Source organism: Episyrphus balteatus, chromosome 1 (assembly GCF_945859705.1).
Source record: "Episyrphus balteatus chromosome 1, idEpiBalt1.1, whole genome shotgun sequence".
In the NCBI taxonomy this organism is placed as follows: domain Eukaryota; kingdom Metazoa; phylum Arthropoda; class Insecta; order Diptera; family Syrphidae; genus Episyrphus; species Episyrphus balteatus.
This window is the reverse complement of record NC_079134.1, coordinates 166,012,832-166,035,422: the sequence shown is the minus strand read 5'-3', so window position 1 is coordinate 166,035,422 and position 22,591 is coordinate 166,012,832. Positions and strand designations below refer to the sequence as shown.

At 40.1% G+C, this 22,591-nt stretch overlaps 2 protein-coding genes across 3 annotated transcripts; one reads left to right on the top strand and one right to left on the bottom strand.

Annotated features, from left to right (window-relative positions):
• Window positions 1–188: 188 nt before the first annotated feature.
• LOC129921411 (uncharacterized) lies at window positions 189–1,583 on the bottom strand. The gene is made up of 2 exons (XM_056003220.1): window positions 927–1,583; window positions 189–850 (listed from the first exon to the last, which is right to left on the bottom strand). Exons 1-2 carry the CDS (start codon window positions 1,543–1,545, stop codon window positions 768–770), a joined length of 702 nt encoding a protein of 233 aa, XP_055859195.1. The 5' UTR covers window positions 1,546–1,583; the 3' UTR covers window positions 189–767.
• Window positions 1,584–15,097: 13,514 nt separating this feature from the next.
• On the top strand, window positions 15,098–20,420 carry LOC129921409 (uncharacterized). 2 transcript variants are annotated; one of them, XM_056003217.1, is made up of 4 exons: window positions 15,098–15,319; window positions 15,727–15,771; window positions 18,235–18,774; window positions 19,253–20,420. In XM_056003217.1, exons 1-4 carry the CDS (start codon window positions 15,316–15,318, stop codon window positions 20,275–20,277), a joined length of 1,614 nt encoding a protein of 537 aa, XP_055859192.1. In that variant the 5' UTR covers window positions 15,098–15,315; the 3' UTR covers window positions 20,278–20,420. The 2 variants fall into 2 exon arrangements, with proteins under 2 accessions (XP_055859192.1, XP_055859193.1); XM_056003218.1 differs by lacking the exon at window positions 15,727–15,771 and having other exon boundaries at window positions 15,100–15,319.
• Window positions 20,421–22,591: the final 2,171 nt, after the last annotated feature.

Here is a 22,591-nt window from a genome sequence, read left to right as displayed (position 1 = left end):
TAACGATTTTTTTTAATTTAATATTAAAGAATTTTAGTAGGTATAGAAAAAACATAAATTTTATTATTATTATTGTATTGTGTGTATTAGGAAATTCATTTTTTAGACTTTTACAACTTTAATTTTTTTCAGAATTGAACGATACTGGTTATAAAATTTAGTGAAAAATAAAAGCATAAATAAAAAAGATGTTTTTAAATTTAATTTTCTTCTTCACTTTCATCATCAGTCAAATCAGGGTGATTATCTTTAATGTCGTCGGATTTAAGATTTAAATAGAAGTCGTGGTATGATTTTTCAATTACAGGCAGTAGTTCTATCAAGTCTTTTTTCTTTTCCTTGCTGATTAAATTAGGCCCAGAGTAACAGACTGGAATTTCATCAAGGAAAACGACATTGACTCCACGTTTTTTAATATTTAGATGTTGAAATTCTTCGTTTTCATCGAGGCTTGTTTTATATTGTATTAATCCAAAATCAGTTGTAAAACGCAACCATTTAATATCTCGCCAAACAAATTTTGTCTTGGCTTCGGATGTCTTGCGCCAAGTGAATTTTTCCTTTGACATTTTCGCAAAGTCAAGGAAGTCTATGCGTGTCATTTCATGGACAATGAATGGTTTCTTTCCGATGGATCTAACTAATTGAAACCAATCCCTTGGATGATGGATGTTAACGGATGATACCTTTTTTTTTCCTCTCAATGGCAGCGTGGTCAACATCACACTCCATATGGGTATGGCCAGGCACCAAAAACTTGTGGTCAATTACGGAAATGCTTGAGTTCGTGCTAAATATTTGAAACATTGTTGCAACGTATCCATTTTTGTTTTGACCCGCACAGCAGTCACTATAGAAGATCAAGTGATTAACAGTACTTGGGATTTTTTTCAGGTGCTGGAACACACATGAGGCTATTTCATTACCTCCACGGTTTGCAACAGATTCGTCCCACATATAACAATATGCTTGGTTTGTTACACAGTCATGGAGTGTTAAATTGTATGTCCACAGTTGTCTTTTATAGAACGAGATATTTGTCCGAAGGAACGGAGTAGGAAGACACTGTTGTAGATCAAATGTGTAAACCTTGATTGAATTGTCATTCCTACCAGTATCCTTGTCCTTACTCTTGCTTTTATATGCTAAGTCTGCAAGTTTATGATGCTCCTCCTGCTCTTTTAGCAATTGACTTTTGGCATCTTCATCCTCTGCTCCAATTTCTAATTTCGTTTTTAAAATTTCACATCTGTGGCAGGTGTCAAGCTTGGGCTTTTTAAATTTTATATTCATGGTTTTGAATATTTTTGAATATGTCGAGATTGAAGCTACTGATTGATGTTTTTCACAGTACAATCTATACATTTTTGAAAGCGTCAAATCACTATGAAAATATTTGCACGAACTGTCTCTTCGCGTGTAGTGAGATTCATAAGCTGGGAAAGATTTTATATGTTCCCGGATCTCGTTTTCTATTTGTGGGTTTGTTGTGTTTGAAGCTCCACATCCACGCTGGTCTGGTTGAGTCGTTGTTCCTGGTGACATTATCTTCTTTCTAACAATTTGCTTTATAAATTGTTCCGTTTCACACAAAGTTGACCGGAAACACTTTTGGCAAACGAGTGTTCTTTTTCCATGGATCTCTAGAAAGTATTGGTTTGAATATTTTCGATTTCTCGGATTTATAGTGTTTTGCGTTTCTTCTTGTCTTAGTTTCAGAAACAACCAGTGCCGGATTAGCCTCAAGGCAAACTAGGCAGCTGCCTAGGGGCCCCACTTCAGCTAGGGGCCCCTCGCCCCGACTACGAACAAACAAAATTTCTTGGAGTTGTACCTTCAATAAAAAACAGCATTACATTTGTATTTGTAAAAATAAGAAAAAAGAAGAATAAAAAAACGTTTGCAAATCATTAAACATTGGCCCCGTTCCATTGGAGGTGGTAGTTTACTCATGAGTTGATCTAGTACTATAATTACCACATGATCTTCTACTTCTACCACTGATCTTCTATTTGTTTTTTTTTTTTTATAATGAGCGCGCACTAAAGGGGTTTTGGGTACCCTTAATATACATGTGTTTATAATGAATTATGACTCCCATCCCATCCTGAAGGGCCCAACCCAGCGATGCCAGATTGAGGGATTTTTTCCTGTTTTTTTTTCGGTATTTTTGATTAGGGAAAAATGGAAAATCAACCCAGAACAGTCAGCTCAAAATATATCACGTTTAAATACCAAGACAAATACTGGTCTATTCGAATATTATTCCAACGACATCGAACCAGAGTTTAGTAACGAGATGGTGCCATTAAAGCTCTTCATGTTGCAATCAGATAATATGTCAGAAAAATCTGAGATTGTGCATGCAGAGAAGTTAGAAGTTAATACATATAGGCACCGTTACAAATTTATTCATAATGAATTACCCCGAATAAAAACATAACTTCGAAAACAGCCAAAATGACGTTTTTTTGGCATTTTCTAACGGTAATATTTCAAAAACGGATGCCAATAAAAAAATTTTGACTTCAGATTCGAGTTCAACACATCCAACACTACTAGGAAAGTATATTTTGGTTCTTGTGGCAAAAACCTTGTTGACCAGTCCCTGCAAACCAAACCTCAGTAGTTTAGGGGAAATTACAACCACCAACAAAGTCTATACTTTGTAGGTGTATGTGTTTCCTTATTTACCAAAATCTCTCCCCTCAAAATATTGTAGTTTTGTTTCTCCTGAAAAAAATAAACTCTTTGGTAAATGGGAGGAAAAGAGAGCGATGTATGCAATGCACAAAGTTTTGTCTCTTTTGTAATGGCGGCGCGCCATTGATTTGACCTTTCCTGCATTTTATATTTTCTAGTGAAACCTTGATAGCCGCAGCAACATATTCGTTAAGAAAAAAAACATTTCTGTGCTCCATTTGATAGATAAATAGAACAATTTAACTTAAAAAATAAATAAAATCTTCTCAGTGTTCTTTGTGAAAACTATTTTCTAAAAAAAAAACAATCTACCGCACAAATTCTTCGGCACGCCACATAAATTCCACCACCATTTCCACCATCAAAATGCACAGCCTCAGCCTTGTGCATTTAGAAAAAAAATGACACAAAAACAACCACCAATTGATTTGGAAAATAAAGGTATGCTGATTATAAAATTGATAAATTATAAAGTTGTTGATTTTTATGTCTTTTAGTGGCGATCAATTCCAGACATCATTGACTGAGTTAACAGCAGCTTCAACATTGAGCATTTACAAAAAAAAAATCAAAACAAGATAAAAAAACTACCACCAAAGTGCAGACTGCAGAGTATTTTTTTCTTTTTCATTTTTCTTAACTGGCCAGGCTACAGTCGCGTACCCAAGGATCTCTTTTTTTTATTTATTTTTTAAACTATTTTGTGTTTTTCCAATAAAATATTAAAGAATAGTTGTTTAAAAAAATTGTTTGTTTGTTTTGAAGATTTTTTTATTTTCAGATGAAATTAAAATATAGATTTTAGCAGTACGGATATAAACCGATGAAAGTGCTCCAAATAAGTACTTTAAAAGTACAAGTTTCAGTGCTTTTTCTGTAGGTAAAAAAGTACTGCAAAATGTACATCAGAACCACTTCCAGAAGTGCTTCGCTGATGCACTTTTGAAGTACATTTGTCTGTACTATTAATGGAGGGGAAATTTATTTCATCTTGCATGCAAGAAAGAGATAGCTGCTTCACGTATTCTTATATACAGAAAGTATATAACTGAGTTTTTTCCCGGGCTCCTATCTTTTTTCAGTGGAAAAGAAGTACTTCTTTTACGTACATATTTCACCGGTTTTTTCTGTAGTTCTGCGTTTGCTGGGGTGTTATCAATTAAAAAAAAAAACTAAACCACCCACACGCGTTTTGAACGCGTTTTGGATGCGTTTTGGACGCGTTTCGGACGCGTTTCAGATGTGTTTTCCCAGCAAACGCAGAACTACAGAAAAAACCGGTGAAATATGTACGTAAAAGAAGTACTTCTTTTCCACTGAAAAAAGATAGGAGCTCGGGAAAAAACTCAGTTATATACTTTCTGTATATAAGAATACGTGAAGCAGCTATCTCTTTCTTGCATGCAAGATGAAATAAATTTCCCCTCCATTAATAATACAGACAAATGTACTTCAAAAGTGCATCATAGAAGCACTTCTGGAAGTGGTCCTGATCAGTGTTGCCATTAAAATGTTTTGAAAAATCTGCAGAAACGACGAAAAAAATCTGCAATGCAGATTTCTTAAAAATTTTGAGACTCGATTTCAAAAAAATTTGCGAACACGTGTCAAAAATTTGAAATTGTTAAATTTGTATCAATAGCTTTTTCCCTAGAAGTGTTCATTAATAACACTGGTCGGCAACGAAAATGGAGCTTGAACCAAACCATACTTTTCTAAAGAACTTTTGTGTGCTGATTCCGAATCTGAAGTCAAAATTTGACTGGCACGTCAAGTTTTCGAAATATTTAAAAATGAATAGGTCAAAAACGCGTTTTTGTGGTACTTTTGGCGTTGAATTTCATCACCGTTAAATTTTTTTTCGCAAAACTACATATGCAATATTCAAAAGCCATATTTTATCGTTTTAAATACGTATATTTTTATTTTCGAAGTTTTTTTTTCTAAAAGATATTTGGTATAGAAAGTATGATATCTCAAAATCTTGGTGGTTAAGGTAACTCATGGTTTTTGAAGCAGATTTGAAGTAAATTTCAGTTTTCGACTCCTGATTTGGTTGAAAAAATAGCAAATTATTACGGAAAAATAATATTTTTAGATCAAATATCAAAAAAAATTTCATTTAAAATAGGTTTTTGGGACTTTATAGCTAAAATTGTGATGAGGAGAGCTCAAAAACTAGACGTGATGGAAAAAATCTGTAAACTGTTTTGGATTCAGCACATTCAAGATTATTTAAATCACCTTACAGAGTTCTTGCTCCCGACTTTTTTTGTTTTTTTGCCGACCAGTGTAATTGTATTGTTAGGCTTTTTCCTCTATAAAATCAAAATCGAAATGAGTTTTGTTACAATTTGCATTTGAGAAAATGAAATCAAGAAGAAAAAATACAGAACGTTATGAACAAACTCCAGCTGATTTGAAAACTGAAGTTAAATAATTACCATTTTACTGGATTTCTTGAAATAAAGTCCATTTTCATTATTGAAACATTAAGTTTCAGTTGCAGATAAAATCTGCACTGCAGATTTATGGTTCTCAAAAGTCTGGGAATGTGTTGAAAATCTGCAAAATGCAGATAAATCTGCACTATTGGCAACACTGGTCCTGATGTACATTTTCCAGTACTTTTTTACCTACAGAAAAAGCACTGAAACTTGTACTTTTAAAGTACTTATTTGGAGCACTTTCATGGGTTTATATCCGTACTGCTAAAATCCATATTTTAATTTCATCTGAAAATAAAAAAATCTTCAAAACAAACAAACAATTCTTTTAAACTATTATTTAATATTTTATTGGAAAAACACAAAATAGTTTTTTTTTTTTGAAAACAAAATACATAAAAAAAGATCATTGGGCACGCGACTGTGGCCTGGCCAGTTGAAAAAAATGAAAAAGAAAAAAATACTCTGCGTCTACAGTCTGCACTTTGGTGGTAGTTTTTGTATCTTGTTTTGATTTTTTTTTTCTAAATGCTCAAGGCTGAAGCTGCTGTAAGCTCAGTCAATGATGTCTGGAATTGATCGCCACTAAAAGACAGAAAAATCAAAAACTTTATTATTTATCAATTTTATAATCAGCATACCTTTATTTTCCAAATCAATTGGTGGTTGTTTTTGTATCATTTTTGTATTACTTTTTTTTCTAAATGCACAAGGCTGAGGCTGTGCATTTTGATGGTGGAAATAAATTTTTGTGGCGTGCCGAAGAATTTGTGTGGTAGATATTGTTTAGAGAAAATAGTTTTCACAAATAACAAATAGCGTTTCGGACGCGTTTCGGACGCGTTTCGGACGCGTTTCAGATGTGTTTTGGAAGCGTTTCGGACGCGTTTTGGACGCGTTTCGGACGCGTTTCAGACGCGTTTTGGACGCGTTTCGGACCCGTTTCAGACGCGTTTTGGACGCGTTTCAGATGCGTTTTGGAAGCGTTTCAGACGCGTTTTGAACGCGTTTCAGACGCGTTTTGGACGCGTTTCAGATGCGTTTTGGACGCGTTTCAGACGCGTTTTGGACGCGTTTCGGACTCGTTTCAGACAAGTTTCAGACGCGTTTCGGACGCGTTTTGGACGCGTTTTGGACCCGTTTCAGACGCGTTTTGGACGCGTTTCAGGCGCGTTTTGGACGCGTTTCGGATGCGTTTCAGACGCGTTTTGGACGCGTTTTGGACGCGTTTTGGACGTGTTTCAGACGCGTTTTGGACGCGTTTCAGACGCGTTTTTGACGCGTTTCAGAAGCATTTTAGGCGCGTTTCGGACGCGATTCACACGCGTTTTGGACGCGTTTCAGGCGCGTTTTGGACGCGTTTCGGATGCGTTTCAGACGCGTTTTGGACGCGTTTTGGACGTGTTTCAGACGCGTTTTGGACGCGTTTCAGACGCGTTTTGGACGCGTTTCAGAAGCATTTTAGGCGCGTTTCGGACGCGATTCACACGCGTTTTGGACGCGTTTCAGATGCGTTTTGGACGCGTTTCAGATGCGTTTTGGGCGCGTTTCAGATGCGTTTTGGACGCTTTTCAAACGCGTTTTGGACGCGTTTCAGATGCGTTTCGGACGCGTTTTGGACGCGTTTTGGACCCGTTTAAAACGCGTTTTGGACGCGTTTCAGGCGCGTTTTGGACGCGTTTCGGATGCGTTTCAGACGCGTTTTGGACGCGTTTTGGACGTGTTTCAGACGCGTTTTGGACGCGTTTTAGACGCGTTTTGGACGCGTTTCAGAAGCGTTTTAGACGCGTTTCGGACGCGATTCACACGCGTTTTGGACGCGTTTCAGATGCGTTTTGGACGCATTTCAGATGCGTTTTGGGCGCGTTTCAGATGCGTTTTGGACGCTTTTCAAACGCGTTTTGGACGCGTTTCAGACGTGTTCCAGACTCGTTTCAGACGCGTTTTGGACGCGTTTCAGATGCGTTTTGGACGCGTTTTGGACGCGTTTCAGAAGCGTTTTGGACGCGTTTCAGATGCGTTTTGGACGCGTTTCAGATGCGTTTTGGACGCGTTTCAGACACGTTTTGGACGCGTTTGAGACGCGTTTTGGACACGTTTCAGACGCGTTTTAGACGCGTTTCAGACGCGTTTTGGACGCGTTTCAGACGCGTTTTGTACGCGTTTAAGACGCGTTTTGGGCGCGTTTCGGACGCGATTCACACGTTTTAGACTTGTTTCGGACGCGATTCGGATGCGTTTCAGACGCGTTTTGGACAAGTTTCAGTCGCGTTTTGGACGCGTTTCAGATGCGTTTCAGACTTGTTTCGACGCGTTTCGGATGCGTTTCGGACGCCTTTTGGACGCGTTTTAGACGCGTTTCAGGCGCGTTTTGGACGCGTTTCGGGCGCGTTTTGGACGCGTTTCGGACGCGTTTCAGACGCGTTTTGGACGCGTTTATGACGCGTTTTGGACGCGTTTCAGACGCGTTTCAGACGCGTTTCGGACGCGTTTCAGATGCGTTTCGGACGCGTTTCAGACGCGTTTTGAATGCGTTTCAGACGTGGTTTGGACGCGTTTATGACGCGTTTTGGACGCGTTTCAGACGCGTTTTGGACGCGTTTCGGACGCATTTCAGACGCGTTTCGGACGCGTTTCAGATGCGTTTCGGACGCGTTTCAGACGCGTTTTGGACGCGTTTTGAATGCGTTTCAGACGCGTTTTGGACGCGTTTATGACGCGTTTCAGACGCGTTTTGGACGCGTTTCAGACGCTTTTGGAAGCGTTTCAGATGCGTTATGGACGCGTTTCGGACGCGTTTTGGACGATTTTCAGACGCGTTGTGGACGCGTTTCAGACGAGTTTCGGACGAGTTTCAGACGCGTTTTGGACGCGTTTTAGACGCGTTTAAGACGCGTTTTGGACGCGTTTCAGACGCGTTTCGGACGCGTTTCAGATGCGTTTCGGACGCGTTTCAGACGCGTTTTGGACGCGTTTCAGATGCGTTTCGGACGCGTTTCAGACGCGTTTCAGACGCGTTTAAGACGCGTTTTGGACGCGTTTCAGACGCGTTTCAGACGCGTTTCGGACGCTTTTCGGACGCGTTTCAGATGCGTTTCGGACGCGTTTTAGACGCGTTTAAGACGCGTTTTAGACGCGTTTAAGACGCGTTTTGGACGCGTTTATGACGCGTTTTGGACGCGTTTCGGACGCGTTTCAGATGCGTTTCGGACGCGTTTCAGACGCGTTTTGGACGCGTTTTGAATGCGTTTTTTGGACGCGTTTATGACGCGTTTCAGACGCGTTTCAGACGCGTTTCGGACGCTTTTCGGACGCGTTTCAGATGCGTTTCGGACGCGTTTCAGACGCGTTTTGGACGCGTTTTGAATGCGCGTTTTGGACGCGTTTATGACGCGTTTAAGACGCGTTTCAGACGCGTTTCGGACGCGTTTCGGACGAGTTTCAGACGCGTTTCAGACGCGTTTAAGACGCGTTTTGGACGCGTTTCAGACGCGTTTCAGACGCGTTTCGGACGCTTTTCGGACGCGTTTCAGATGCGTTTCGGACGCGTTTCAGACGCGTTTCAGACGCGTTTAAGACGCGTTTTGGACGCGTTTCAGACGCGTTTCAGACGCGTTTCGGACGCTTTTCGGACGCGTTTCAGATGCGTTTCGGACGAGTTTCAGACGCGTTTTGGACGCGTTTTAGACGCGTTTAAGACGCGTTTTGGACGCGTTTATGACGCGTTTTGGACGCGTTTCGGACGCGTTTCAGATGCGTTTCGGACGCGTTTCAGACGCGTTTTGGACGCGTTTTGAATGCGTTTTTTGGACGCGTTTATGACGCGTTTCAGACGCGTTTCAGACGCGTTTCGGACGCTTTTCGGACGCGTTTCAGATGCGTTTCGGACGCGTTTCAGACGCGTTTCAGACGCGTTTAAGACGCGTTTTGGACGCGTTTCAGACGCGTTTCAGACGCGTTTCGGACGCTTTTCGGACGCGTTTCAGATGCGTTTCGGACGCGTTTCAGACGCGTTTCAGACGCGTTTAAGACGCGTTTTGGACGCGTTTCAGACGCGTTTCAGACGCGTTTCGGACGCGTTTCAGATGCGTTTTGGACGCGTTTTGAATGCGTTTCAGACGCGTTTTGGACGCGTTTCGGACGCGTTTCAGACGCGTTTAAGACGCGTTTCAGACGCGTTTCGGACGCGTTTCGGACGAGTTTCAGATGCGTTTCGGACGCGTTTCAGACGCGTTTTGGACGCGTTTTGAATGCGTTTCAGACGCGTTTTGGACGCGTTTATGACGCGTTTCAGACGCGTTTTGGACGCGTTTCAGACGCTTTTGGAAGCGTTTCAGATGCGTTATGGACGCGTTTCGGACGCGTTTTGGACGATTTTCAGACGCGTTGTGGACGCGTTTCAGACGAGTTTCGGACGAGTTTCAGACGCGTTTTGGACGCGTTTTAGACGCGTTTAAGACGCGTTTTGGACGCGTTTCAGACGCGTTTCGGACGCGTTTCAGATGCGTTTCGGACGCGTTTCAGACGCGTTTTGGACGCGTTTTGAATGCGCGTTTTGGACGCGTTTATGACGCGTTTCAGACGCGTTTCAGACGCGTTTCGGACGCTTTTCGGACGCGTTTCAGATGCGTTTCGGACGCGTTTCAGACGCGTTTCAGACGCGTTTAAGACGCGTTTCAGACGCGTTTCAGACGCGTTTCGGACGCTTTTCGGACGCGTTTCAGATGCGTTTCGGACGCGTTTCAGACGCGTTTCAGACGCGTTTAAGACGCGTTTCAGACGCGTTTTAGACGCGTTTCAGGCGCGTTTTGGACGCGTTTCGGGCGCGTTTATGACGCGTTTCGGACGCGTTTCAGACGCGTTTTAGACGCGTTTTGAATGCGTTTCAGACGCGTTTTGGACGCGTTTATGACGCGTTTTGGACGCGTTTCAGACGCGTTTAGGACGCGTTTCGGACGCGTTTCAAATGCGTTTTGGACGCGTTTTGAATGCGTTTCAGACGCGTTTTTAACGCGTTTTGGACGCGTTTCGGACGCGTTTCAGACGCGTTTAAGACGCGTTTCAGACGCGTTTAAGACGCGTTTCAGACGCGTTTAAGACGCGTTTCGGACGCGTTTCAGATGCGGTTTGGACGCGTTTCAGACGCGTTTTGGACGCGTTTCAGACGCGTTTTGAACGCGTTTTGAATGCGTTTCAGATGCGTTTTGGACGCGTTTCGGACGCGTTTCAGACGCGTTTCGGACGCGTTTCAGATGCGTTTTGGACGCGTTTCAGACGCGTTTTGGACGCGTTTCAGACGCGTTTTGAACGCGTTTTGAATGCGTTTCAGATGCGTTTTGGACGCGTTTCAGACGCGTTTTGGACGCGTTTCGGACGCGTTTCAGACGCGTTTTGGACGCGTTTATGACGCGTTTAAGACGCGTTTCGGACGCGTTTCGGACGCGTTTCAGATGCGTTTCGGACGCGTTTCAGACGCGTTTCAGACGCGTTTTGGACGCGTTTTGGAAGCGTTTCAGACGCGTTTTGGACGCGTTTCAGACGCGTTTTGAACGTGTTTCAGATGCGTTTTGGACGCGTTTTGGACGCGTTTCAGACGCTTTTGGAAGCGTTTCAGATGCGTTATGGACGCGTTTCGGACGCGTTTTGGACGATTTTCAGACGCGTTGTGGACGAGTTTCAGACGAGTTTCAGACGCGTTTTGGACGCGTTTTAGACGCGTTTAAGACGCGTTTTGGACGCGTTTATGACGCGTTTTGGACGCGTTTCGGACGCGTTTCAGATGCGTTTCGGACGCGTTTCAGACGCGTTTTGGACGCGTTTTGAATGCGTTTTTTGGACGCGTTTATGACGCGTTTCAGACGCGTTTCAAACGCGTTTCGGACGCTTTTCGGACGCGTTTCAGATGCGTTTCGGACGCGTTTCAGACGCGTTTCAGACGCGTTTTGGACGCGTTTCAGACGCGTTTCAGACGCGTTTCGGACGCGTTTCAGATGCGTTTTGGACGCGTTTTGAATGCGTTTCAGACGCGTTTTGGACGCGTTTCGGACGCGTTTCAGACGCGTTTAAGACGCGTTTCAGACGCGTTTCGGACGCGTTTCGGACGAGTTTCAGATGCGTTTCGGACGCGTTTCAGACGCGTTTTGGACGCGTTTCAGACGCGTTTTGGACGCGTTTTGAATGCGTTTCAGATGCGTTTTGAATGCGTTTCAGACGCTTTTGGAAGCGTTTCAGATGCGTTATGGACGCGTTTCGGACGCGTTTTGGACGATTTTCAGACGCGTTGTGGACGCGTTTCAGACGAGTTTCGGACGAGTTTCAGACGCGTTTTGGACGCGTTTTAGACGCGTTTAAGACGCGATTTGGACGCATTTTGAATGCGCGTTTTGGACGCGTTTATGACGCGTTTTGGACGCGTTTCAGACGCGTTTTGGACGCGTTTTGAATGCGTTTCAGATGCGTTTTGGACGCGTTTCAGACTCGTTTTGGACGCGTTTCTTACGCGTTTCAGACGTGTTTTGGACGCGTTTTAGACGCGTTTCAGGCGCGTTTTGGACGCGTTTCGGGCGCGTTTAGGACGCGTTTCGGACGCGTTTCAGACGCGTTTTGGACGCGTTTCGGACGCATTTCAGATGCGTTTCGGACGCGTTTCAGACGCGTTTTGGACGCGTTTAGAATGCGTTTCAGACGCGGTTTGGACGCGTTTATGACGCGTTTCAGACGCGTTTAGGACGCGTTTTGAATACGTTTCAGACGCGTTTTGGACGCGTTTCGGACGTGTTTCAGACGCGTTTAAGACGCGTTTCAGACGCGTTTAAGACGCGTTTCGGACGCGTTTTGGACGCGTTTTGAATGCGTTTCAGACGAGTTTTGAATGCGTTTCAGACGCGTTTTGGACGCGTTTCAGACGCGTTTTGAACGTGTTTCAAATGCGTTTCAGACGCGTTTTGGACGCGTTTCAGGCGCTTTTGGAAGCGTTTCAGATGCGTTTTGGACGCGTTTCAGACACGTTTTGGACGCGTTTCAGGTTCGTTGTGGACGCGTTTTTGGCGCGTTTCAGATGCGTTTTGGGCGCGTTTCAGACGCGTTTTGGACGCGTTTTGGGCTCATTTCAGATGCATTTTGGACGATTTTCAGACTCGTTGTGGACGCGTTTCAGACGAGTTTCGGGCGAGTTTCAGACGCGTTTTGGACGCGTTTCAGGCGCGTTTCAGACGCGTTTCGGACGCGTTTCAGATGCGTTTCGGACGCGTTTCAGATGCGTTTCGGACGCGTTTCAGACGCGTTTTGAATGCGCGTTTTGGACGCGTTTATGACGCGTTTCAGGCGCGTTTCGGACGTTTTTCGGACGCGTTTCAGATGCGTTTCGGACGCGTTTCAGACGCGTTTCAGACGCGTTTAAGACGCGTTTCAGACGCGTTTAAGACGCGTTTTGGACGCGTTTCAGACGCGTTTTGGACGCGTTTTGAATGCGTTTCAGATGCGTTTTGGACGCGTTTCAGACGCGTTTTGGACGCGTTTCTTACGCGTTTCAGACGCGTTTTAGACGCGTTTTAGACGCGTTTTGGACGCGTTTATGACGCGTTTCAGACGCGTTTCGGACGTGTTTCAGACGCGTTTAAGACGCGTTTCAGACGCGTTTTGGACGCGTTTCAGACGCGTTTTGGACGCGTTTATGACGCGTTTCAGACGCGTTTCGGACGCGTTTTGAATGCGTTTCAGACGCGTTTTGGACGCGTTTCAGACGTGTTTCAGACGCGTTTAAGACGCGTTTCGGACGCGTTTCAGACGCGTTTTGGACGCGTTTCAGACGCGTTTAAGACACGTTTATGACGCGTTTCAGATGCGTTTCGGACGCGTTTCAGATGCGTTTCGGACGCGTTTCAGACGCGTTTTGAATGCGCGTTTTGGACGCGTTTATGACGCGTTTCAGACGCGTTTCGGACGTTTTTCGGACGCGTTTCAGATGCGTTTCGGACGCATTTCTGACGCGTTTAAGACGCGTTTCGGACGCGTTTCAGAAGCGTTTTAGACGCGTTTTGGACGCGTTTTGAATGCGTTTCAGACGCGGTTTGGACGCGTTTATGACGCGTTTCAGACGCGTTTCGGACGCGTTTTGAATGCGTTTCAGACGCGTTTTGGACGCGTTTCGGACGTGTTTCAGACGCGTTTAAGACGCGTTTCAGACGCGTTTAAGACGCGTTTCGGACGCGTTTCAGACGCGTTTTGGACGCGTTTCAGACGCGTTTTGGACGCGTTTTGAATGCGTTTCAGACGCGTTTTGAATGCGTTTCAGACGCGTTTTGGACGCGTTTCAGACGCGTTTTGAACGTGTTTCAGATGCGTTTTGGACGCGTTTTGGACGCGTTTCAGACGCTTTTGGAAGCGTTTCAGATGCGTTTTGGACGCGTTTCAGACGCGTTTTGGACGCGTTTTGAATGCGTTTCAGACGCGTTTTGGACGCGTTTCGGACGTGTTTCAGACGCGTTTAAGACGCGTTTCAGACGCGTTTAAGACGCGTTTCGGACGCGTTTCGGACGCGTTTCAGATGCGTTTCGGACGCGTTTCAGACGCGTTTTGGACGCGTTTCAGACGCGTTTTGGACGCGTTTTGAATGCGTTTCAGACGCGTTTTGGACGCGTTTTGGACGCATTTCAGACGCGTTTTGAACGTGTTTCAGATGCGTTTTGGACGCGTTTCAGACGCTTTTGGAAGCGTTTCAGATGCGTTTTGGACGCGTTTCAGACGCGTTTTGGACGCGTTTTGAATGCGTTTCAGACGCGTTTTGGACGCGTTTCGGACGTGTTTCAGACGCGTTTAAGACGCGTTTCAGACGCGTTTAAGACGCGTTTCGGACGCGTTTCAGACGCGTTTTGGACGCGTTTCAGACGCGTTTTGGACGCGTTTTGAATGCATTTCAGACGCGTTTTGGACGCGTTTTGAATGCGTTTCAGACGCGTTTTGGACGCGTTTTGAATGCGTTTCAGACGCGTTTTGAACGTGTTTCAGATGCGTTTTGGACGCGTTTTGGACGCGTTTATGACGCGTTTTGGACGCGTTTCAGACGCGTTTTTTTTAATAAATATTGAAATAAACAAAAAAAAAATGATATTTTTATTTTGTGCTGAAAAAAGAACAAAAAGATGGAAACTCTATTTAAAATTCTGCATCGAACAAAGTTTTTCTAGATGGAGACTCCACAGCTCCTTATATTTCCCAATTTTAAAATTAAGGAAGACGAATTAATCACAGAGAGGAAACTTTACTTCTAGTATATTTAATTGTATTTCTGGTAAATTTAACTATTAACTGGCATATTTAACTACATTATATGATTAAATATACCAGAAGTTGAGTTTTCTGTGGCGTTATTTTTTCTCCGTGTAACTTTTCTATAGAAATGTCTAATAAAATTGCATAAATTCCAATCAGAGACGCCAAACTTGACTAAATAAGAAGTCCCTTACTATTTTTTTAAGATTTATAATGAAGAAGCTCAATTTTTGTAAATATGAGCGATCCTAGAAATTTCAGGAATTTTGGACAAGGTACCTCAAAAAAATTTCTCACTTTTACAGAGGAAGGACGTTTTTGGTCTTAATTCTTCAGTTTCTATAAAAGAAAGAAACTAAGTAAATAATAAATTAAACAAATTATATTCAATTGACTCGTTCACTTTTAGCTTTTGTGAACTTAAAACTCTGCTGAAGCGTTTTACCTATTTGAAGAGAATAAATTCCATATTATTAAGAGAAATGCATTTTTATCAAAAAGAGAAACATTGTAATTTTATTTTTGTTGTGAAATGGATGCATACCACCCAACGAACTGTTTTTACAATCTTTGAAATGAATCATTTTTATATTTTTATTCAGCCGGTGAATAATAATAATAATAATCATAGAACAAAAAACAGCTCAATCAAATCAATTATCGTTATCAGTTTTTTTCGCAACTTTGTGCGGGTAGGTAGCTTGGTTACTTTAACTTTTATATCGAGTTTCATTTGAACGAGCTTTAGTCATTAACCAAATTTACTGGAGGAAACATAATAAAAGACACTAAGCATTCGCTCAGATTGCAAGTCATATAGAAGGCGTTAACCTAACCTAAGAAATCATACAAATATTTAAAACTTGGAATATTAACAAATAAAAACACAGACAAAATGGGTAAGGATCTATCTCTATTATCTATTTAAATGTAAATATTTGCTTTTGTCGGGGCTTTTTGTACCATTTGGAATTGGTTCGGTTGTTCTTTGGTACCAAATACGTTATCTGTAAATTATTTTCCAGAAAATTGTAGATAATCATTCATTTTTTTTTTTTTTTCAACTTTTTATCAGAGGTATTGTGACTTCAATTGAATGACTAAAATTGATAACTTCTGATAAGATAAAGGGAATACTCCACCTGTATGGATACATTTTGTTTTCGTCTATTTTTTTTGCGTTTTGCAAAAATATTTTTAAAAAATTATGGAATTCAATGATTCATACGCTAAAAATGTTATAAGGGGCTTAAAAAAAATTTAAAAAAAAATATTTCCTTCGAATTCTAATTCGATTTTTTTACAGGAGCTGATATTTCATTACAAAGACCTGGATGTGTTCTGACACCGAGTAGGTTTTTTTATTTAACTACGAAATAGTAAGAATCTAGATCGAATAGTTTGAATAATAACAGTGAAAAAAATATTAGAAGTGAACTGATATATTTTGGTCTAGAAAAGTTGTACAGAAACGCAATTTTCAAACAGACAATTTTTGGGCTAATGTAGTTTTTTAACTTTTTAAATTAAAAGTTCAACAGTTTTTAACAGTTTATCGTATTTTAAATCAGGTAAAGTCTAACGCACTCTACGTGCCTAACAAAAATATGCTCATGATCTGATGACCTCGCGGAGTTGCATTATTGGTATCAAAATTGGCATGTCTGAAGTTACAGTTTTAGGTACCTACCAGATAATACCTACACAAAAGTGAAGTTATCTCTGATTACTCATATATTTTTATCATTCTTTCAGACACTTGTTTTGAAGTTTGAATCTTCGAAAAAAATAAGGAAATCGAAAAGCATGATAACAGCAATGTATTTACAAATTTTCTACCAATTCTGACTAACATTCACACAAACATTAAACCAAGTTGGTATTATATACATTATTATTATTAGCTCCTTAGGGCAGCATTTTTTCAATGCACGTCAAATTGGTTAAAGTTCGTTTTTCTTCCGTGTACCTTTACTATACCTGTGTAGCTATATTCTTCTACTGCTCCACTTCACAGTTTTGTACTATTCTATCCAGTGAAAATTTATGATCCTGGAAGAAAACCTTGGGTTGATCTTAAGAAAGGCAGGTCATTGCCTGGCAAAACTAAAACATTCCAATATGGCCAATATGGGATTTTGTGGTAACAATCGTGATGATATATTGCCTCGTCCTTCTGCTTGGAAAGTTCCTTGTAAGATACCGGCTTTCATGAGTTCTGTATAAAATACACGATTTGTTAGTCTTTGTTAAAATCTGTATGTAAGTTTTTAGAAGCTAGTTTTGAATATAATAATCATTTTTATCAAAAAACAAAACCGAATTCTATGGGTTTTATGGGTTTTCTAATAGTTCCTATGGCCAGAACTGAACGAAATTGAAATGGGACCACATTGCATCCACCAGCTTGTCAATACAAAAAGAATTATCAAAATTGGTTCACTCAGACCAAAGTTATAAGGCAAGAAAACAGACGAATTGAATACCTCCTTTTTGAAAGTCGGTAAAAAATAAAGCATCACGACCTTGAAGCTTATAAAATTTGCTATAATTGAAGCCAAAGACCATCTCTGAAAATCTAATGGTTTCCAAGATATTGTTTTCATACATCGTCAATTTCACTGAAAACGAATTATTTTGTCAATTCTGTTTTTGGGATGCTACTTGGAAATTGATTCTTAGGTATGGCAACTGCAATTTTTCAACATCGAAAGAAAGCTGAATCCACCACTAGAATCAAAAATGCATAAAAGTGTGTGCATTTTATGAAATAACTCGTCACCAGTAAATTTTAGGAAATAAAAAGCTGTGACAAGGCTTTAAATAAATCTTTTGAAATCCAAATCATACTGGCGCACAGTCGTACAATGGGAGAAATCGGGATAAACCCTCAAGCTTAATTTTACCGTCTAAAAGCTTTACAACAATTTCTAAAACCTACTGTTTTAACAAGACTCAATACCCAAATTAAAATGAACCTTAGAAGAGCGAAATCACACATTATGAGAACTTACCAGGGGTGTGCACACTTCGTTTCTTCGAAACCGTGAACGTTTATTTTTAATTAGAAGAAAAATTCGTCTCAGAGTTTTTAAGTCTTATAGTGTGCAGCCAAAACTATACCAAGTTATTTTGCTATTCAATCAAATCCAAAATCCCTAAGACCCAAAATACCGAAAATGCAATAGGTAATTTGAAAACTTGAAATCCGGAAAATCCAAAACACGAAAGCCCATCATGATCCCGAAAATCCAAAATCCGGAAAACCCGAAATCCTTAAAACCCGAATGGGATACCGGCTATTCTGGATTTCCGGATTTCGTTTTTTCAGGATTAAAGGCTTCAGCATGCTGGATTTTCGAGATTATGGGTTTGCTGGATTCAAGATTTTCAGGACTCTGGGTTTTCTGAAGTCTGAATTTTGAGATTGTGTCCATATCTCTTTCAAAATAGGTGGACTTGTTCATAGCAGACCAATGTGAACTAAGTCCCACCTACGAACAAAGTGGTCAAACAATTTTGTCAGCTTTTCTTCAAATCGGTTCTGGTTGTTGGACGACTTAACCTGATATTTTATATAGTTTGCTAACTCAATTTGTGTGTCTCATTTTACTTATTATAGAGCTAGTAAAAATACTATCGATCAACGATTTCCGTACCAAATTCACAAGATAAATTGTTTAGGAATTCACTGCACTTGTTTTTTTGTTGGGATATTTGTTCTATACAGGAAGCATTAGGGTGTTTTTACATTGTTTTTCCTGTGCTTTGCTTTTGATCAAAAACTAATTAATGTTTTTTTTTTTTTTTTTAGAACACAGATGGGTTCATTCAACACCACACGTCCCACTTCCACCATTCGCCGTTGTCGGTGGACACGATTGTGATGGTTCACCAATCTATGTTGGTCGTTCTTACCACGAAGGTGACAATTTGCCAGCAAAAGTTGTTCCTAGCAAACATACTGCCTACGTGTGCTGGGGTGGTCGCGAGATCACCAAGAGTCACTTTGAAATCCTTACTGGCAACCATTACCGATGGATTCCATGCGCTGCCGGTTCAGTTCCACCAAATGCTGTTCTAGCCGGAAATACTTGTACCGGTGAGCCACTTTATGTTGGCCGTGGTCATTGGGAAGGAAGTTTGACAGTTGGTAAAATTCATCCATCCCATCATTGTTTGTACATTCCATTTGGAGGTGAAGAACGTCGTTTGGATTGTTATGAAGTTTTAGTTTATGAGATGTCACACTCATGGCAACATGGTTCATCCAATTATATGCCACCAGGTGGAGTTGTTGCTGGTCATGATACTGATGGATCAACGATTTATGTGGGTCGAGCTCATAATGATGGTGAGGTTCTTCCAGCCAAAGTTATTCCGAACAAAGGTAGTGCATACGTTAGCTGGGGTGGTGTTGAGATATTTAGAAGTGAATTCGAGGTCTTGACTGGTCATGGGTACTCTTGGGTACCAGTTCACCATGGAATTATTCCAGCTGAAGCTGTCGCGACAGGTCGTACTCGAAATGGTGAGCTTGTTTATGTGGGACGAGCACACTACCATGGCTCACTGACTCCGGGAAAAGTGCATCCCTATGAAAAGTGTATTTACATTCCTTACGGGGGAAAAGAGCACATCGTTCATAACTATGAAGTACTGGTCAAGGCCTGGTAGAAGAGGTGACATATGTAAACTTTATCAGTCCTTGAATAAACTAGATATTTAACTTGAAAAAGGTTTTTAATTTCTGAGAAATCTATGCACTATCAATGTTTTGAATAAAAATGGCACAAATTTGAGTTTTTTGTTCTAACCTTCTTTGATTTCAGGACAAAGCTGGGTCTCAACTTCGGCACATGCACCCATGCCTCCACTCGCTGTTGTTGGTGGTCATGATGTTGATGGGTCAACCATTTACGTTGGTCGAACATTCCATGAAGGCGATATGCTGACTGCCAAAGTAATACCGTCAAAGAGAACAGCCTACGTCAGTTGGCAAGGTCAGGAAATTCCCAAGACACATTTCGAAGTTCTTTGTGGAAGTCATTATGTTTGGCGACCATGTTACGATCATATAATTCCACTTAATGCTGTGGAATGTGGTCGAACACGATCTGGTCAGAGGGTCATTGTTGGGCGGGGACATTTTGAAGGCAGCTTGACAGTGGGCAAGGTGATGACAGTTCACAGAGCTCTGTTCATACCGTTTGGAGGTTGTGAACGTCGTTTGGATAGTTATGAAATTTTGGTGAAAGAAACACCAATTCCTGGCCCAACTTGGGTTTCATCTACGGGATGTAATGTCCCAGCAAATGCTGTCTATGCTGGTCATGATACTGACAGTGCGACTATCTACGTCGGACGAGCTTTTCACAATGGTGACCTTTTACCAGCAAAAGTCATTCCAAATAAGTCTTGTGCTTATATATGTCATGGTGGTTGTGAGATTGTGAAAGATCACTTTGAAGTGCTCACTGGCTTTGGTTATCGATGGGTTCCTGCTGCAGATGGTTTTGTTCCACCTGGAGCTGTTGAAGGTGGACGAACGGTTCAAGGTGAACCATTGTTTATAGGAAGAGCTAACTATTGTGGAAGTTTGACGCCGGGAAAAATACAAAAATCCCATGGTTGTTTGTATATTCCATTTGCTGGTCAAGAGAGACGTGTAGTGAGCTATGAGGTGCTAGTTGGTAATGATGCCCCACCAATGCCAGGTGCTTATCCTGTTCTTCCACCGCCATATACAAAGCACGATGATGATGAACATCATCATCATCACCACCATCACCATCATCCGTCGCCATCGCCACCACCACCGTATAATCCTGGTTTTGGCTTTAAGATAAAATTTTAAAAGTACCTAACTAATTTGTGATTGCAAAGATCAAAGGGATAATGGGAATAATTTATTTTTAATGCTATAACAATTTAGAGTATCGAGTTAATTTTTTTTTTCACCAAAAGCTTTTTATAAAATAAATTAAATATAAAATTAAATCAATGGTTTTTTTTTTGCAATTTTTCGATCTTGGCTATCTCAACTTGTATGCTTTGAAACCAAAATTTTATTTAAAGTAAAAAAAAGCAACACTTTCAGAAATGTTCATATATGCTCTTTTGTTTTCTTGGTTCTATGGTTAAGACAATATATTTAAAAAAATTCATAGTTTTATTAAGTTTAGGTACAAAAATGGGAACGGGTCGTTATTCTGCATTCTAAAATTCCGTATGACCAAAATTCTGCATTTGAATAAAAAATTCTGTATGAACATAATTCTGTATTCCATTATTCTGCTTTTCTATTATTCTGTATTTCAAAATTTTGCAAATCCAAAATTCTGTTTTCAAAATTCTGCAAATCCATTATTCTGCTTTTTGGAATTCTGTATATTCCAAACTTATACATTTTTATCTTGCCTGTTGAACAATTTATATTCAATTAACAAATTAAGTATGACAGTGTATAAGAGCCGTTTGCTAAAACGAAACTTAAGGATTTATGTTCTACATAAAACCTAATGTGACAGTCTACGCAGAATAAAAATTACGAAATATGAGTTTATGTTCTACTTAAATATTTCAGTTTTGTGTCAGCAAATGGCAATAAAAGACCTTACAAAAAAAAAAGAGAAATAAACCCTTACCTTACAAAAACACAAATAGGTACAAAATAACAAAAAACAATTTGATGAAATATGTACAGTACATAATGAAGATTCTTGGCTAAATATTACTCGTATTTTGGTGTTAAGGGTATGTCATTGTGAGCACTTTTTTCATTATCAAAATAATTTTTCTTTTATCATTTACAGAATTTTGGAATACAGAATTTTGAAATCCAGAATTTTGTTTTTACAGAATTTTAGAATACAGAATTTTGAATTTACAGAATTTTAAAATACAGAATTTTGGAATACAGAATTTTGAAATCCGAATTTTGGTCCATACAGAATTTCGACCCCAACCCTACAAAAATTCATACATTTTATAAGTGGTGTAATGGAACTATTTCAGAACAGAAGTGTTCTTTCTTGCTAAAAAAAAAACACCCTTAGCCCAAAATATTTCGATGTACTTATGTATTTTATTATTTCCTTACATGGTATGTGAAACGTCTGTACAAAATTTTCATCCATTACCACTTTTTTTTTCATAGAGTAAATTTTCGTAAAGTAAATGATTGTTGATAATTTGTTAAGTCGCGTTAGTTACAGCATTTATATAAAAAGCGGGTTGGGGTCGAAATTCTCTATGTTGCAAAATTCTGTATTCAAAATACTGTATGCCAAAATACTGTATGTCAAAATTCTGTATGTGCAAAATGCTGTACGAACAAAATTTTGAAAGTCAAAATTCTGTATAGCAAAATTCTGGTTGGTCAAAATATTGTATTTCAAAATTCTGTACATCAAAATTCTGTGTATCAAAATTCTGTAAAAATGCTGTAAAAATATGGTTTTGATAATGTAAAAAAATGCGCGCGCACTTTTTTACATTATCAAAACGATATTTTTTACAGCATTTTTACAGAATTTTGATATACAGTATTTTGCCGTACAGAATTTTACAAAACAGAATTTTGCATGTCAGTATTTTGTTGATACGTACAGAATTTTGTATTTACAGTATAATGACGTACAGAATTATGGTATTACAGTATTTTGACCCCACAGAATTTTGTCGTACAGAATTTTGACAAGCAGAATTATGACCCGCTCCCATAGAATTTCGAATTCCGAATTTTGGCCCATACAGAATTTCGACCCCAACTTTACAAAGGGAACGGGTCGTTATTCTGCATTCCAAAATTCTGTATGACCAAAATTCTGTATTTGAATAAAAAAATTTATTATCAAAACAATTGTTCTTTTATCATTTACAGAATTTTGGAATATAGAATTTTGAAATCCAGAATTTTGTTTTTACAGAATTTTGAATTAACAGAATTTTAAAATATAGAATTTTGAATTTACAGAATTTTAAAATACAGAAATTTGGAATACAGAATTTTGAAATCCGAATTTTATTCCATACAGAATTTCGACCCCAACCTTACAAAAATTCATACATTTTGTAAGTGGTGTAATGGAAATATTTCAGAACAGAAGTGTTCTTTCTTACTTTAGCCCAAAATATTTCGATGAACTTATGTATTTTATTATTTCCTA